This window comes from Salmo salar, chromosome 02, assembly GCF_965601325.2.
Source record: "Salmo salar chromosome 02, fSalSal1, whole genome shotgun sequence".
Taxonomy (NCBI): domain Eukaryota; kingdom Metazoa; phylum Chordata; class Actinopteri; order Salmoniformes; family Salmonidae; genus Salmo; species Salmo salar.
Window position 1 is genome coordinate 76,031,486 of NC_138292.1, and position 18,379 is coordinate 76,049,864.

An 18,379-nucleotide genomic window follows, 5' to 3' on the forward strand; every position below is an offset into this window, starting at 1 on the left:
CACATGGTATATTAATATCTTTCTGTTATAGAGATCTGTAGTCACATGGAATATTAATATCATTCTGTTAGAGACCTGTAGTCACATGGTATATTAATATCATTCTGTTATAGAGATCTGTAGTCACATGGTATATTAATATCATTCTGTTAGAGAGATCTGTAGTCACATGGTATATTAATGTCATTCTGTTAGAGAGACCTGTAGTCACATGGTGTATTAATATCATTCTGTTAGAGAGATCTGTAGTCACATGGTATATTAATATCATTCTGTTAGAGAGATCTGTAGTCACATGGTGTATTAATATCATTCTGTTAGATCTGTAGTCACATGGTATATTAATATCATTCTGTTAGAGAGATCTGTAGTCACATGGTGTATTAATATCATTCTGTTAGATCTGTAGTCACATGGTGTATTAATATAATTCTGTTAGATCTGTAGTTACATGGTGTATTAATATCATTCTGTTAGATCTGTAGTCACATGGTATATTAATATCATTCTGGGAGATCTGTAGTCACATGGTATATTAATATCATTCTGTTAGAGAGACCTGTAGTCACATGGTATATTAATATCATTCTGGGAGATCTGTAGTCACATGGTATATTAATATCATTCTGTTAGAGAGATCTGTAGTCACATGGTATATTAATATCATTCTGTTAGAGAGATCTGTAGTCACATGGTATATTAATATCATTCTGGGAGATCTGTAGTCACATGGTATATTAATATCATTCTGTTAGAGAGACCTGTAGTCACATGGTATATTAATATCATTCTGTTAGAGAGACCTGTAGTCACATGGTATATTAATATCATTCTGGGAGATCTGTAGTCACATGGTATATTAATATCTTTCTGTTATAGAGATCTGTAGTCACATGGTATATTAATATCATTCTGTTAGAGATCTGTAGTCACATGGTATATTAATATAATTCTGTTAGATCTGTAGTCACATGGTCTATTAATATCATTCTGAGAGATCTATAGTCACATGGTCTATTAATATCATTCTGTTGGAGATCTGTAGTCACATGGTATATTAATATCATTCTGTTAGAGAGATCTGTAGTCACATGGTATATTAATATCATTCTGTTAGATCTGTAGTCACATGGTATATTAATATCATTGTTAGAGAGATCTGTAGTCACATGGTCTATTAATATCATTCTGTTAGAGATCTGTAGTCACATGGTCTATTAATATCATTCTGTTAGAGAGATCTGTAGTCACATGGTATATTAATATAATTCTGTTAGATCTGTAGTCACATGGTCTATTAATATCATTCTGAGAGATCTATAGTCACATGGTCTATTAATATCATTCTGTTAGATCTGTAGTCACATGGTATATTAATATCATTCTGTTAGAGAGATCTGTAGTCACATGGTATATTAATATCATTCTGTTAGATCTGTAGTCACATGGTATATTAATATCATTCTGTTAGAGAGATCTGTAGTCACATGGTCTATTAATATCATTCTGTTAGAGATCTGTAGTCACATGGTATATTAATATAATTCTGTTAGAGAGATCTGTAGTCCCATGGTATATTAATATCATTCTGTTAGAGAGATCTGTAGTCACATGGTCTATTAATATCATTCTGAGAGATCTGTAGTCACATGGTATATTAATATCATTCTGTTAGAGAGATCTGTAGTCACATGGTATATTAATATCATTCTGGAGCATTAGAGGGGCATGTCATTACAGGTGTTTATCTGATGTTGTCTCGACAACTGGCACAGGTAATACTACGTTTAGATTCTTAGAGGTAAGAGACCCAGAAGGGAGGGAGGGTGACCTCACATACTTACTACGGCACCAGTCTAGAATGTGTGTAGCCTAAAAGTGTTGGTTCACCTGATAGAGAGAAGGATTGGAGCACACAGCAATAGGAATATTAGGTGAGTGTTTAGTTGACTTGCTGCATGGCTTGCTGAGTTACACACACAACACACACACAACACACACACACACACAAACCCTGAAACATCACAGTTTGTGATTTCCTCATTCAGTGATATTGTTTTCCATAACTTCCTCAGTGTGCTGTGATAACATCACTTGTTACGAGAGTCTCCTTATCCCTGGCTGAGCTGAGATGGAAGTGCATCAGAGTAAGTTCTGAACTTTCCTTGACTTCCTTATTTCCTAATATTAAAAAATACTAAAGATTGCGAAATCACTAAATATCCTGTTGTAGTGCTTTGCTCAGGTCAAACTCCAATGTGGAGAAAGTTACATAACAGAACAAAACTCCAATGATTACATTCCCCATCTCACCAGCCAGTTCCACTGGGGGAGAACCCAGAGAAGGATCAGCAAAGGATCATGGGAGAAAGAGTCCAGAGCCAACTGCTGACTTCCTACAAAGAGGAGCTGGTCAGAGCTGCACAGAGTACTCCTGTGTTTCAGAGACCTACAGTGGGTGAGTGACTCATCATAAAGCAACATACTACATTCCATATTGGCCCCTATATATCTGATATAATTTAGATCTTTAATGGTTTGGTTAGTATTTAGTCAGGTAATCTGATCCTAGGACAGCCATTAGGACCTGTATTAAAGCAGTACTGTAGTTCCACCTTACTCTTTAATGGTTAGTTTATTATTTAGTCAGGGTAATCTGATCCTAGTGTAACCGATGTGAAATGGCTAGTTAGTTAGCAGTGGTGCGCGCTAGTAGCATTTCAATCGGTGACGTCACTCGCTCTGAGACTTGAAGTAGGGTTTCCCCTTGCGTCGCAAGGGCCGCGGCTTTTGTGGCGCGATGGGTAACGATGCTTTGTGGGGTGTCAGTTGTTGATGTGTGCAAGGGTCCCTGGTTCGAGCCCGGGTTGGGGCGAAGAGAGGGACGGAACCTACACTGTTACACTAGGACAGCCATTAGGACCTGTATTAAAGCTGTACTGTAGTTCCACCTTACTCTTTAACAGTTTGGTTAGTATTTATTCAGGGTAATCTGATCCTAGGACAGCCATTAGGACCAGTATTAAAGCTGTACTGTAGTTCCACCTTACTCTTTAACAGTTTGGTTAGTATTTATTCAGGGTAATCTGATCCTAAGACAGCCATTAGGACCAGTATTAAAGCTGTACTGTAGTTCCACCGTACTCTTTTAAAGGATACAGTATGTGGACATTTCCACACCTTGATTGCCCCTATCAATTTCTGCCAGGCCCCCTTCATATGTCAAAAACACAAAACTGACCTATTCTGATGTATATAGATGGAAGGACTTTGGTGATGGATCATTTTCTTGATGCAATTATGCAACTTTAATTATTAATAATTTGGAAGTGAATAAAAGCCCAATAAAGAGAGAAAAGAAACAGAGAATATATTGATTATTTTTAAAGAGAGATGAAACCCTAATATTCATCACCAGTGCTAACCTACTTCTGTTAAGACAGTCCTGATATGGGTCTGAACCTGTTATTCATGAAGGGATTAAAAGAGAGATTCATCCAAAAATATCTTTCCCTGATTTCATCTGACCAAGTCTTCAGATATTGTGTGACAGAACTTATGGCCAGGCCAATGATAAGCCTCTATCCTACCCTGTAAAACCATAAAAAATAACAACATTTTATCTTTATTTAACTAGGCAAGTCAGTTCAGAACAAATTCTTATTTTCAATGACGGCCTAGTGGGTTAACTGCCTTAACTGAACGACAGATTTGTACCTTGTCAGCTCGGGGTTTCGAACTTGGAACCTTTCGGTCACTAGCCCAACACTCTAACCACTAGGCTACCCTGCCGCCCTAGTGAGGTGCCGGAACAAAACAATGACCTGAGGGGCTCTGAGGTACCGGAACAGATCATAAAAAAAGTGTCTTTATAATAAAGCATTGCATGCACATCATTGCATTTGCATAGTGGCATAGAGCATTAGAGTAGAGGCATAGAGCATTAGAGTAGAGGCATAGAGCATTAGAGTAGAGACACAGAGCAGTAGAGTAGAGAGGCATAGAGCATTAGAGTAGAGAGGCATAGATCATTAGAGTAGAGACATAGAGCATTAGAGTAGAGAGGCATAGAGCATTAGAGTAGAGGCATAGAGCATTAGAGTAGAGACACAGAGCAGTAGAGTGAGGCATAGAGTGAGGCATAGAGCTGTAGAGTGAGGCATAGAGCATTAGAGTAGAGACACAGAGCAGTAGAGTAGAGACACAGAGCAGTAGAGTGAGGCATAGAGCATTAGAGTGAGGCATAGAGCATTAGAGTAGAGAGGCATAGAGCATTAGAGTAGAGGCATAGAGCATTAGAGTAGAGAGGCATAGAGCATTAGAGTAGAGACATGGAGCATTAGAGTAGAGACATGGAGCATTAGAGTAGAGAGGCATAGAGCATTAGAGTAGAGAGGCATAGAGCATTAGAGTAGAGAGGCATAGAGCATTAGAGTAGAGACATAGAGCATTAGAGTAGAGACATAGAGTATTAGAGTAGAGACATAGAGCATTAGAGTAGAGACACAGAGCAGTAGAGTAAAGACACAGAGCAGTAGAGTGAGGCATAGAGCATTAGAGTGAGGCATAGAGCATTAGAGTAGAGAGGCATAGAGCATTAGAGTAGAGGCATAGAGCATTAGAGTAGAGACATGGAGCATTAGAGTAGAGACATGGAGCATTAGAGTAGAGACATGGAGCATTAGAGTAGAGAGGCATAGAGCATTAGAGTAGAGAGGCATAGAGCATTAGAGTAGAGAGGCATAGAGCATTAGAGTAGAGACATAGAGCATTAGAGTAGAGACATAGAGTATTAGAGTAGAGACATAGAGTATTAGAGTAGAGACACAGAGCAGTAGAGTAGAGACACAGAGCAGTAGAGTAGAGACACAGAGCAGTAGAGTGAGGCATAGAGCATTAGTGAGGCATAGAGCATTAGAGTAGAGGCATAGAGCATTAGAGTAGAGAGGCATAGAGCATTAGAGTAGAGGCATAGAGCATTAGAGTAGAGGCATAGAGCATTAGAGTAGAGGCATAGAGCATTAGAGTAGAGACATAGAGCATTAGAGTAGAGACATAGAGCATTAGAGTAGAGACATAGAGCATTAGAGTAGAGAGGCATAGAGCATTAGAGTAGAGACATAGAGCCTTAGAGTAGAGAGGCATAGAGCATTAGAGTAGAGGCATAGAGCATTAGAGTAGAGACATGGAGCATTAGAGTAGAGGCATAGAGCATTAGAGTAGAGACATAGAGCATTAGAGTAGAGACACTTACAGAAGTTGCACTCATGGTGTTTTTTAACTTGGGTCTGGGAAGAAATGCCTTTTATAAACACATTTCATGCAATTCTACCTCATTTTATATAACTGGAGACTAGCAGAATATTTCAAATTCTGCACAAATGATCTAAATGACAGGCTACTTTGACACTGACAAACTGAGGTCAATAAAGTAAACTAAGTAAAGTAATCCATCAATAGTCTAGGTCTAGGTGTGACATACTGTACAATATAAGGAGGAAATGATAGTCCTAGAAAACAGTGGAGGCTGCTGAGGGGAGGATGGCTCATAATAATGGCTGGAACGGAGCAAATGGAATGGCAACAAACACTTGGAAACCATGTGTTTGATATATTTGATACCATTCCACTGATTCCACTCCAGCCATTAACACAAGCCCGTCCTCCACAATTTAAGGTGCCACCAACCTCCTGAGCTAGAAAAGCTTTCCACTTTCACTGACTCACCCAATGATGCACAGCTCACTCATTGGCGATGGCCAATAGGCTCTTGCTCTTTTGTATTACTTTGTAAAACAATGTTTGCTCATTAGGCCTACTTGGAAGTTTATACAATATTTTGTTAGCCTACAGTCAGATTAGAGTCTTCTGTTTTAAGCAGGAGACATTTGCTTTCCAACCTGTGTTTTCCTGCGATTGTATTTGAAATATTGGGAAAGGTTTGTTCTGGCTGCATGCTGTTCACTGACAGATTTGCTGCACGTTCCACGGTTAGGTCTATATGCCTTATGATTGGCTAAATTATAGACCTACTCCTGGTGAAGTATTCAGAATAATTGAATTTCTTTCTGAACAGACAGCAGTAATTTTATAACTTCGGCAAATGTATTTCAATTAATCAGGGGTGCTGCAGCTCCTCCAGCGGTATGATTCTATTAGTGTATAAATGATGAAGTGCAACCGTTAAAGAGATGAGAGTTGCGTGTCTATTAGAGCAGAGAGAGGGAGCGATATCATAGATCTCTCTCTTACCGCAGCAACGGCTACGCGTTGGTCTCAAAAACATAGTCTATAATATTGCGCAAACCATAAAACCGGGCCGGCCCAATGAATGAATTCTAAGAATATCAGGTGGGGGCTGAAAATCTACGTTTTACAATTACGTTTTTTTAGGGGGCAGGAGAATTAGGTAATGAGGAGACAACTCAAATTAACTCTGGTTGCTTTTATTATAATGTTTTACATTACAAACAGTGATTTTATTTCTCATGTAGATGTACCGGATCCGGCTCAAATGAAGCACTGCGCATGTCTAGATCAACCAAATATACACGATCAAAGAATAACTTATGTACACAAAAATAGTGAGCCACAACAGGGGCACCCAGGGACTGTCAACCCAACACCTAAAGGATAATATCAGGTCACTACAAATCTCAACAATGTTGTTATTGTTGTTGCCTTTGTGTAACAGAATCAGTAAATCCCGCATGAATTATATTTCACCAGAAATGACGTGATAGCAAATGGCATAAGAGTGGAAATCCCCACTACTCCCAGATAAAGAGCAGCCAGACTCTTTTCCTATAAACTATCAGTGAGTAATTCATGCTTCGCTAAACTGAACCAAGAAGCCTTCATCGATTTGCACACGATTGGCCAACAGTTTCAATAAATCACACCAAATGCAGGTACGTGGTTGTTTCATAATGATTGCTAATAACATTTTCTATTGAATAACATTTACATTACTTAAGTCGAAGAAACTGTCAGATCCTGAAATGTAACTTCCGTATCTTTATTTTGTACGCTAAAAATGAGTCTAAAAGTTTGCATTGTCAAAGACATGAAAACGCGATCACATTAAGATAAATATTAAAACGTGTAAGTGTTTCCGGGTGAATTTACTTACCATTTGCCGGTTTTCAAAGTATTTGACAAAGACCATACAGTATGAAGCTATTCAAAAACTGATGGCGTGCTTTAGTCTAACGCAAACTGCGCATGTGCGGGCCGTCAACTCAAAGGCACTCATTCGATATAACGTTTTTTATGAAAACGTATCAGTTTTTACTTTCAAAGGTTGGAGTAATACCATGTTCAACTACTTAAAACATTGGCTCCAATCTAGGTTGTGCCTTTTAGATTTCAAGAAAGTTAACAACTTCGGAAGAATCTTTCACTTCTCTAATTGACTTCTGAAACCACAAACCCCGGCCTGGTCTGTTTGGCGTGTATCGCAATCTTTCCCGGAAGTCTAGTCTTCCACCTCTGGGTTTCGAAACTCTGTATTTGACTGCAAAGAAGAAGCGCGAAGCCAAAAAGTTTCATCCGTTTATTTAGAACTACAATCATGAACTACAACTCCAACCAGCTGTATAATGTCTCTCTTTCGACAGTTTTCCGGTCTAAAACAACTTTCTTTTGCATTTTCTAAATTTACATTCATTCAGAACCCCCCCCACCCAATAGGAATGTCATTTTATATAAGCTCTGGCATGTGTCAGTAATGTCTGACCAATGGAACATTACCATCATTTATTTAAAATGCAGTTAAATAAATGATGGTCATGCTCCATTGGTCAGACATTACTGACACATGCCAGATCTTACAACGGCTGGATAGCTATTTTATATATCAGCTAACTACATCATATGTTATAGCAATCTGGTGCCCAACGGCACAGTTGATGATATGTCACTCAACCATTGGTTGATGAATGCAACCGCTGAGCAGGGGAAAATGACCTTTAGGACATGATACTGAAGTATAGCGAAATGTTAATTTCACAGGTTATTGACATGCGAATCGCAACACAGAGTTTAATTGTTTAGTGTAATATATATATATATATATATATATATATATAATATATATATATATATATAAAAACTAATTTGGCCAAATAACTGAGTTGCGATAGTCTTATCTACTTTTTGTGTCAATTCCATATCTTGACTGTAAATGTCTTCATGCTAGTCTGAGTTAAAGTATTTAACATCAGAGTTTTTAAATATTTTTTTTATGAAAGATGGCGCTGCCGCTGCCCAGCAGCCCGGCACTGGACTTGATCGGTAATGACAGCCTGCAGGACTGGGAAGTGATTGGTGGAGGGGGATTTGGACAGATCCACAAGGCCAGGCATATAAAGTGGAGGTTTGATGTGGCCATCAAGTTGCTGCATTATGATGATGGGTAAATATGACCATCCCACAGCCGTGCATAAGACAATATGTTAATTCTGTTTGCTCCGGTGCATTCACAATCTCTAAATAAGGGCCCTGGCCAATATGAAAGAAAACTAATTGAACTGCATTACATTTAAAACATAATATATACTACTGTTCAAAAGTTTGGGGTCACTTAGAAATGTCCTTGTTTTTGAAAGAACAGCACATTTTTTGTCCATTAAAATAACATTAAATTGATCAGAAATACAGTGTAGACATTGTTAATGTTGCAAATGACTATTGTAGCTGGAAACGGCAGATTTATTTTTATGGATTATGTACATAGGCGTACAGAGGCCCATTATCAGCAACCATCACTCCTGTGTTCAAATAGGACGTTGTGTTAGCTAATCCAAGTTAATCATTTTAAAAGGCTAATTGATCATTAGAAAACCCTTTTGCAATTATGTAAGCACAGCTGAAAACTGTTGTTCTGATTAAAAAAGCAATAAAACTGGAGCATCAGCATTTGTGGGTTCGATTAGTCATTTACAATATTAACAATGTCTACACTGTATTTCTGATCAATTTGATGTTATTTTAATTGACAAAAATGTGCTTTTCTTTCAAAAACAAGGACATTTCTAAGTGACCCCAAACTTTTGAACAGTAGTGTATACGTTTTAATGATGTCAACCATTTTGATTAAAGGTGCAATCTGTAATTTATTTCTGGTTTAAAGTGCTGCCCCTACAGTCTTTGTTAAATATTTTTGTTGTTGTTGTTGCTCTTAGGTCAAATGTATTTACGTCAAGGTACCACTAGGGGAAGTAAAGGTTTCTTTAAGGTTCTAGTCCATGTGTCAAACTCATTCCACAGAGGGCCGAGTGTCTGCGGGTTTTCACTCCTCCCTTGTACTTGATTTATGAGTTAAGGTCACTAATTAGTAAAGGACTCCCCACACCTGGTTGTCTAGGTCTTAATTGAAAGGACAAAAACAAAAACCTGCAGACACTAGGCCCCCCATGGAATGAGTTTGACACCCCTGCTCTAGTTCATGAGCCAGGGGGGTCGGACCGGCTCACTTGGGGTGACGATGTCTCATAGAGATTTCTGTTGAAGGTCTTTGTTGAAGTTTGAAAATGTATGATAGCAGTGTAGCAATGGGAGCTTTTCTCTGTGTTATCACTCTTTCATTCATCCATCCCATCCATTTTTCCCATCGGGATTTTATCCTATGACAAACAATGCCAGTATACAAGAAGTTACTGATCACGTATTCCCTCATCATTGGAAAGCTAAGATTCACAGCTATTCGTCAGACACATTTTCGGAATGTTTAGGTCAACAGAAATGTTACCTTTGACCTCTAGGGTACACATCAGAATTACCCTCATACAAGTAGTTCTAAAATATCATGAAATTACCTTTCAACTTATATGTAATATAACCTACTTTGAAAATACCAGCTACAACCATTAAAACATTGCGGAAATTGTACCATTGACATTCCACGAAGAGAGGAAGCTATGTTTTTGTATTGTATCTTTGGTGATAGAGGCACCACATTTCACACACACAGCTAGAACAGGGTTTAAAAAACATTTGTAGATACAGGGCTGAAGGGTCAGTCTAGAATATGTGGAAGGGGTGAACCTACACTCTTAGGAAATAAGGTTACGGTTAGGGTACAGTATTTTTCCCTGGGGTACAAAAAGATATCAGTGACTCTGTTTTACGTAATCATGGCTCTCTCCGGATATACTGTCCCCGTCCATTCAGCCAGCGGGGTTCTCCGTCCATCTAATGGACAGGAAGAAAGAACCCTCTGGGGAAAAAGAAAAGGAGGTGTTTGTTTCATGATTAAGTCACCGTAGTAACGTACAAGAAGTCAAGTCCTTTTGTTCTCTCGATCTGAAATACCTCACCATCAAACGGCGCCTGTATTACCTCCCAACCTTCTTCGGTCATCGTCACTGCTGTGTAACCCCCCCCCACACACACACACAGACACCCCACTGCGACGGCTCTCAATGAACGACACTGGACTTTGTGTAAACTGGAAACTGCATATCCTGAAGCCTTTTTTATTGTATCTGGGGAATTTAATAAAGGAAATCTGCCAAGGTTTTATAAATACCTCCTCTGCTACTCTTGGATCTTGACTATTGCTACTCCCCCTTCCAGGAAGGCGACAAGGCCCTTCCATGCCTTCCCTCCAGCAAATCCCATTTTGCTCCTCCCTTCTTATAGGCAGAAACTTAAACATTAAGTACCCGTGGTAAAGACTGTTCAATGATGGTCTGACCAATCAGAATCTATGCTAAGAATGTTGTCCATCGACTACAGCTCAGCCTTCAACACCATAGTGCCCTCCAAGCTCATCACTAAACTCGGGACTCTGGGTCCGAACCCCGTCCTGTGAAACTGGGTCCTGGAAGTAAGTAACAACACTTCTGCCACACTGATCCTCAACATGGGGGCCCCACAAGGGTGCATGCTCAGCCCCTTCCTGTACTCCCTGTTCACCCATGACTGTGTGGCCACGTACGACACCAACTCAATCATCGAGTTTGCTGACATCACAACAGTGGTAGGCCTGATAACCACCAATGAGGACACAGCCTACAGGGAAGAGGTGAGTGTCCTGGCAGAGAGGTGCCAGGAAAATAACCTTTCCCTAAACTTCAACAAAAGGAAAGAGCTGATCGTGGACTTCAGGAGACAACAGATCATCCACATCGACAGGGCCACAGTAGAGATGATGAAAAGCTTAAAATTCCTCGGCGTGCACATCACTGACACCCTGCTGTGTGACTTAATATCTATAATGCTGTGTGACTTAAAATCTAGAATGCAATGTGACTTAAAATCTAGAATGCAATGTGACTTAAAATCTAGAATGCAATGTGACTTAAAATCTAGAATGCAATGTGACTCAATCTATAATGCTGTGTGACTTAAAAACAGTGATTCTTGATTTTTCTGTGCTTTTCTATAACTGTCATCTATGTAAATGATGCAGACAGCTTATGAAAAATGAGTTTGTAAATCCTTAAGAGTCTATTGACTCACCCGTGGAGCCTTTTTCTAACATGGCCGCCTAACAACTCAGTGTGGTTTTATTTGATCACCCACATGAAATACTAGGGTAAACTGGTCCCATGTAGCTCAGTGAAATACTAGGATAAACTGGTCCCGTGTAGCTCAGTGAAATACTAGGGTAAACTGGTCCCGTGTAGCTCAGTGAAATACTAGGGTACCTAGGGTACTAGGGTCCCGTGTAGCTCAGTCGGTAGTGCACCATTTTAGGGTTCTAGATAGCACCTTTTTTTCTAAGAGTATAAACACTGTAGTGAAAGAAAATGTAGTATATACCATAGTAATTCATGTGGTGTTTTTGCTAATTGTAGTATACTGTAGTATTTATTATTTTTTATATATTTTTTGCGGGTATTACCGTAGCTTTTACTAAAGTGTTTTAGTTGTTGTTGTTTTTTTTACATAGAAGTGCAGGCTTTCTACTTGAGGAAACCGACTGGTGCAATATTAAAGTAGCACATGTTCCATAAACTGTAGAACTGGAGTCTGAACGGATAATTCAGAGCTTCTGCTCTTTTCTTTAACCTTTTATGAAAACAGTTAATAATATAACATTGTATGTCATTTGAATAAGCTCACATCCATGACTATTCATTTGTACATATCCATTTTAAAATGTTTGAAGGTAAAATATTCAGAAGTCATCAATTCATACAGCTTTTAAGACACCTTGTTACCACAATTCTGTGAATAATGTGACATCATAATGTGACATCATAATGTGACAATCATAATGTGACAATCATAATGTGACATCTTTATATATGGGTCATGTGGTTGTGTGTTCTACATCACTATGGACATTTTAAGACATTCTTGTGCGTACTACAATTATATTTCATACAGGTTTGGTCATGCAAAATTAATCCAATAAGACCCATTGAGTTGTTTGGCGGCCATATTGGAATAAGTCTTCTGTCGGGTTAAGTCCTGTGATGGCCCTGTATCTACAAATCTTTTTTAAAACCCTGTTGTTCTAGCTGTGTGTGTGAAATGTGGTGCATCTATCAACAAAGTGTACAATCCAAAAACATAGCTGATTTTTAAACAATAGTTGTATCTGATCCTTTCAAAGTGGGTTATATTAAATATCATTTGAAAGGTAATTTCATGACCTTTCAGTACCACTTGTCAAACAAAGTTAAAATGTATCAGTTTCCTTTTTAAAGCAATTTATACAGGTCATTCTAATATGTAACCTAAAGATATGAAAATATGTCTGATGAGAAATATGTCGGATGAGAAAATGAGTCTGATGGATAGCTGTGACTAATCTTTCAAATGGAATATGATTAAAGGGTATACAGTATGTGATCAATAACTTGTTGGTCTGGCTCATGGACTATAATCCCTGTCTTTATCCCACCACCCCACCCCGACCCTCCCACACTCACACCTCATTCCAGCTCTAGCACTTTCCTGCTTAAGGAGGTAAAAAATATGCAGAAGGGAGGGAGCCCCCATGTGGTGAGGATTCTGGGGGTGTACCAGGGGTGCCCTCCATCTCCAAGTAGAGGCCTCTCCAGCCAGCTGGGTATTGTGATGGAGTTAATGAAGATAGGCTCACTGGCCACCCTCCAGGCCAGCCTCTCTGGCCCCCCACCCTGGCCCCTAGCCTTCCGCCTGGCCCACCAGATCGCTCTGGGAATTAACTTCCTTCACAACCTCCCTCAGCCACTTTTGCATCGCGACCTAAAGCCCAATAACGTGCTGCTGGATGACAACCTTAATGCAAAGGCAAGTCCCAAGATCCTGAGTCTCTACTAGTGGTGAGATACGTCTGAACTATATGCAGTCGTCACTACCCACTGGCAGTATACACATTTACTGAACATTACTATTTCTGTTTAGTCTATGTGAAGCCCATCTCTCTCTCTCTCTCTCTCTCACACGTTCACTCTCTTTCTCGCTGTCTCTCTCTCTCTCTCTCTAGCTTACAGATTTTGGCCTTGCTGAAGTCTCCCATAGTGTTTTGAAGACGTCCAGAGAGGAGCCTGGGAAGGAAGGAGGCACTCTAAGCTACATGCCCCCTGAGGCTTTTGAATCATCGTATGAACCAACTCGAGCCACTGACATCTACAGGTACACCACAGAGAGACAGCACTCAGAAAGTACCACGGACATTTGATAACTCTCTCTATTTCCTCTGTCTCAGTTACGGCATACTGCTGTGGTCCATCTTCACTGGAAAAGAGCCCTATTATGCAGATAACCCTCGTAAGTGGTAGTGTCACTGTTAAGCACACACACATTAACACACACATTAACACACACGTCTTCCTCTCCATCTCTCATCCAGCTCACCCGTCACTACTCACTATTATTTAGACTTTCTTGTTGTCTTATTTCACTCTCCTGTAGATCTCCAGTCCAGTATGGTGAGGTTCCGGGTCCCCATGGGCGACAGGCCTCCTCTGGAGGCAGTGGACAGGGACCAGGCTGGTGGGCTGGGGGAGATGGTGGACCTCATGGTGAATTGCTGGGACCAACAGCCTTCGAATAGACCCCGTTTCCTGGGTGAGACTACAGGAAGGTTGTTTATACTTTGCCCTGTCACTTGATGAGTAACAGGTGTCATTAATCATGATAATTAACCTTTTTGTATACCTTGGTATGTTGTTTGGTTGTTCGTATTGGAACCCAGGACCAAATACTGATTAGACATTTATGTCAGCGGTCTGTCACAAGAGACTATTTGGTTGTTAACTCTTTTTGCTTATTATTCAGATTGCCTCACTGTGACAGAGAGAACATATGAGAGGCACAAGCAATCAATAAACGACGTTGTCCATCAAGTGCTCCTTAAACTGGTACTGTACAAGACACTCTGATTCAAAGCCTCCAGTTCTATATGTGTAACATTCACTTATAGCAACATAACTGAACAACTCCTCATTTTAGCTCCACCTTTTCTCTCTCTCTCTCTCTCTCTCTCTCTCTCTCTCTCTCTCTCTCTCTCTCTCTCTCTCTCGCTCTCTCTCTCTCAGGAGGAGGAGAGGATGAGGAGACAGGAGGAGGAGAGGATGAGGAGACAGGAGGAAGAGGAGAGAGAGAGACAGGAGGATGACAGGATGAGGAGACAGAAGGAGGAGGAGGAGAGAGAGAGACAGAGTAAGCACATTTTTTGTTGTTATAATCATCAACATGACTATGTACTGTAAATTACATTATTTGATTAATTTACTTGATAATTTATTCAGCATATAATGGTGCCTCTCTATGTTCTTTTTTTTTAATTCACAGAAACTGGTCTAGCTCATCTGAGGATAGTTCTGGTGGGGAAGACTGGAGCAGGGAAGAGCGCAACAGGAAATACCATCCTGGGTGGGGAGGGGTTTAAAGAAGACTCCTCCCCTGAGTCTGTGACTGTTCAGTGTGAGAAACAGAGTGGAGAGGTGGATGGAAGGAAGATTGATGTGATTGACACGCCAGGACTCTTTGACACATCAGTGACAATAGAGAAAATGAAATGTGAACTAGAACGTTGCTTCTATATGTCAGTCCCAGGACCCCATGTGTTCCTGCTGGTGATCAGACTGGGGAGGTTCACACCCGAAGAGCAGAACACTGTGAAGTGGATCCAGGAGAACTTTGGAGAAGAAGCCTCAAAGTACACCATGGTGCTGTTCACTGGAGGAGACCAGCTGAGAAAAAAATCTGTTGAGCAGTTTGTAGGAGAAAGTGTTAACCTCCAGAATCTCATCAGCAAATGTGGAGGTGGATATCACTCTGTCATCAATGACAGTGACAGTAGCGCCAACCCTGACCAAATCCCAGAGCTGCTGAAGAAGATAGAGGAGATGGTGACGAGGAATGGAGGACAACACTACACCAACGAGATGTACCAGGAGGTCCAGAGGAAGATCGAAGAGGAGGAGGAGAGGAAGAGAGAGGAAGAGAGGAAGAAAAAAGAGGAAGAAATGAAGAAACAAGAGGAGGCGATCAGGAAACGGGAAGAGGAGGTGAGGAGAGAGGAGGAAATGAAAAGAGAGGAGGAGTTGAGGAGGATAGAAGAGGAGAGACAGGAGGAGAGGAGGAAGATGGAAGAGGAGAGACAGGAGGAGAGGAGGAAGACTGAAGAGGAGACGAGGAAGATGGAAGAGGAGAGACAGGAGGAGAGGAGGAAGATGGAAGAGGAGAGGAGGAAGATGGAAGAGGAGAGGGGGAAGATGGAAGAGGAGAGGAGGAAGAGGAGCAGGAGAAATTGGTTCGAGCGGGTTTTAAACCTTTAACCTTGTTCTGGCCAGCACCATGCTCTAACCCACTGAGCGGAACTGTGTGTACTTTCATCTTTATACAAACATTAACCAGACTTTTAACGTCATAACATGACATAATCATACCAATCTTCAACTTTCCTTTCACATTAAATCCCTATTCTTCAATAAATATAAAAACATGCTGATTATTACTTAACTGGGTCGTTGATTGTAGACTTTACTATCTGTAGGAAGGTAATTCACTCTGGATGAAAAAATATGCTGTCTGTTTCTATGACTGTATATGGCTCAGCTAATGATAAATGTACCCTAACCCTCCTTTGAGTTTCAGTCACCAGCACCATCTCCCACCTAAATTCCTGTTTTTTCTGGTCGTTAGTGTCCACTGTCCAGCAATGTTATTTAAGCAATAACACACAAGGGGGTGTGGTAGCCTAGTGGTTAGAGCATTGGGCCATTAACCGAAAGGTTGCTAGATTAAATCCCCAAGCTGACAAGGTAAACATCTGTCGTTCTGCTCCTGAACAAGGCAGTTAGCCCACTGTTCCTAGGCCGTCATTGTAAATAACAATTTGTTCTTAACTGACTTGCCTAGTTAAATTAAGGTTAAAAAAAAATATATATATATATATATATACCACAGCTAAGGGCTGTTCTTAGGCACAACGCAGCGCCATATACCACAAACCCCTGAGGTGCCTTATTGCTATTATAAACTGGTTACCAATGTAATTAGAGCAGTAAAAATACATTTTTTTGTCATACCCATGGAATATGGTCTGATATACCACGGCTGTCAGCCAATCAGTCTTCACGGCTCCAACCACCCAGTTTATAATAAAGGATTCTGGAAAATATGCTGTTTGTTTCTATGACTGTGTCATAACTCTCCTGTGACGATCTGAAGGATCAGGTTACAGTGGGTCCTCTCTACAGCGTGCTCTCTCTCTCGTAGAGGGGGAGAGTGGGAAGTCGGCTGTTTTATGGTCGGTCATAAAATACGCTGCCCCTATGTTCTGTAGTGTTCGAGATGGGAATGTAAACTGTGGAACACAGAGAGACCCTTGGACATCAAAAGTTTGATTAATGAAACAATATTTCTATTTTTGAGAATGGGGGAATGGTCCGTGGACACTTAAGGGACAGTCATGACGAGTGTGTTTTATTTGGTGATTTCATGAAGGACAGGAAACACACATTACTGTATCTCTGTTTGTGTACACTTTTCAATTACAAGGTTTACATCTACATTTTGTGAAACGTATGTGATTAAACATGGAACTATTTGTGAAAAGATGTAATGTGATGTTAACCTTCTAAATGATTAAATATGGGTTTTCATATAAAGTTAACCAAATCAGTGGCCACGCCAACGTGAGCATAGACATTACGTCGGCATCATGGACCGCCCTTTTCTCAGAAGTGTATAAAACCCACTCCTGACAACATTTACATTAGACCAGACAGCGTGCAGTGGTGGCTACACGGCTGACAAATGGTTTAAAACTACAAGACCAGAAAATATGGAGCTGACGCTACATGTTGAAATGGTTAAGAACTACAACTCTATTGGCCCAGGAGACCAGACAGCGTGTAGTGTTGGCTACACGGCTGGAAATGGTTAAACTCTGAGACTAGCGATGACTACAGAATAAGAGCAAATGCTAGACATAAAATTACTAGTCTGCTGGAAATTACGTAAGTCTAGAACAAGAATACCGACAACCGTGGAAGCATCTGTTCTATGCAACGACCATCTGTACACCTGACGTATCCATTACAACCTACACTATCCAGAGCCACTGAGGAAGCTACAACCACAAAAGACATTGTGACTTCTGGGGAAGTTAACCAGAGACTCTGATGAGCTGACTCTCCAGCAGATGGACCGGATACCAACACGGAAGACAACAATGACATATGGGCGTAAATATATACATTGCAATTATTCTCGAATGAGCAGCCGTTCATGTGCAAACGATTAGCATTTCAATTAATTAATTATCAACTGTGTGTAGTGAATCCATTTTGTCTTTCCCGCTCTTTTATCTGTCCCCACACCTTTCCATTGTCTACCAAGCCATCATACCGGTTTAGCCCACTAGGGACTTATCAATGTATTGTGTTAGTAACCAATATCTACTGTTTGTTTGTTATGTATTTCTGTGATTATTTTCTTAGTTTGTAAATAAATAATTAAGCCAATTTGTATATCGCTGATTCATCATTTATGCCAGGGTTCGTGCAGATATCCAAGGGTTTGTGACGTTCAGTAATGAGAACTGATGAGGTAATAATAATACATTAATACAAGACTCGATAAGATATGAAAATATCTGAAGAGTCGATTCGGGTAATAGAGACTCTATAAACATTTCCCGTGGTGCCCCGACTTCCTAGTTAATTAAAGTTTACATGATTAGTTTCATAATTATCACAATATTAATTACACATAGAGAATTGATTTGATAAAAAAAGCAGTCTTCACATCTAATGATAGTCACAGACACGACAACTTTTTTATGGCTCAGCTAATGTTAAAAAGTACCCTAACCCTCCTTTGAGCTTCAGTCATCAGCACCATCTCCCACCTAAACGAACGTTTTTCTGTTCATTAGTGTCCACTGTCCACCAATGTTATTAAAGAATGGTTCCCACCTTCTGGT

At 40.2% G+C, this 18,379-nt stretch overlaps 1 protein-coding gene across 2 annotated transcripts; it reads left to right on the top strand.

Annotated features, from left to right (window-relative positions):
- Window positions 1-1,502: 1,502 nt before the first annotated feature.
- LOC106592457 (uncharacterized) lies at window positions 1,503-15,901 on the top strand. 2 transcript variants are annotated; one of them, XM_045709818.2, is made up of 10 exons: window positions 1,503-2,147; window positions 2,317-2,458; window positions 8,253-8,416; window positions 12,900-13,230; window positions 13,427-13,575; window positions 13,649-13,710; window positions 13,855-14,010; window positions 14,221-14,303; window positions 14,481-14,604; window positions 14,737-15,901. In XM_045709818.2, exons 3-10 carry the CDS (start codon window positions 8,253-8,255, stop codon window positions 15,723-15,725), a joined length of 2,058 nt encoding a protein of 685 aa, XP_045565774.1. In that variant the 5' UTR covers window positions 1,503-2,147; window positions 2,317-2,458; the 3' UTR covers window positions 15,726-15,901. The 2 variants fall into 2 exon arrangements, with proteins under 2 accessions (XP_045565774.1, XP_014039287.1); XM_014183812.3 differs by lacking the exons at window positions 1,503-2,147; window positions 2,317-2,458 and adding an exon at window positions 6,568-6,911.
- The last annotated feature ends 2,478 nt before the right edge of the window (window positions 15,902-18,379 follow it).

What these genes read in the sequence shown, in the direction of transcription:
- LOC106592457 (XM_014183812.3), top strand. An exon ending in GAATAGACCCCGTTTCCTGG is followed by an intron (nt 14,011 to 14,220) that starts GTGAGACTACAG and finishes CTTATTATTCAG; the next exon opens with ATTGCCTCACTGTGACAGAG. An exon ending in ATCAAGTGCTCCTTAAACTG is followed by an intron (nt 14,304 to 14,480) that starts GTACTGTACAAG and finishes TCTCTCTCTCAG; the next exon opens with GAGGAGGAGAGGATGAGGAG.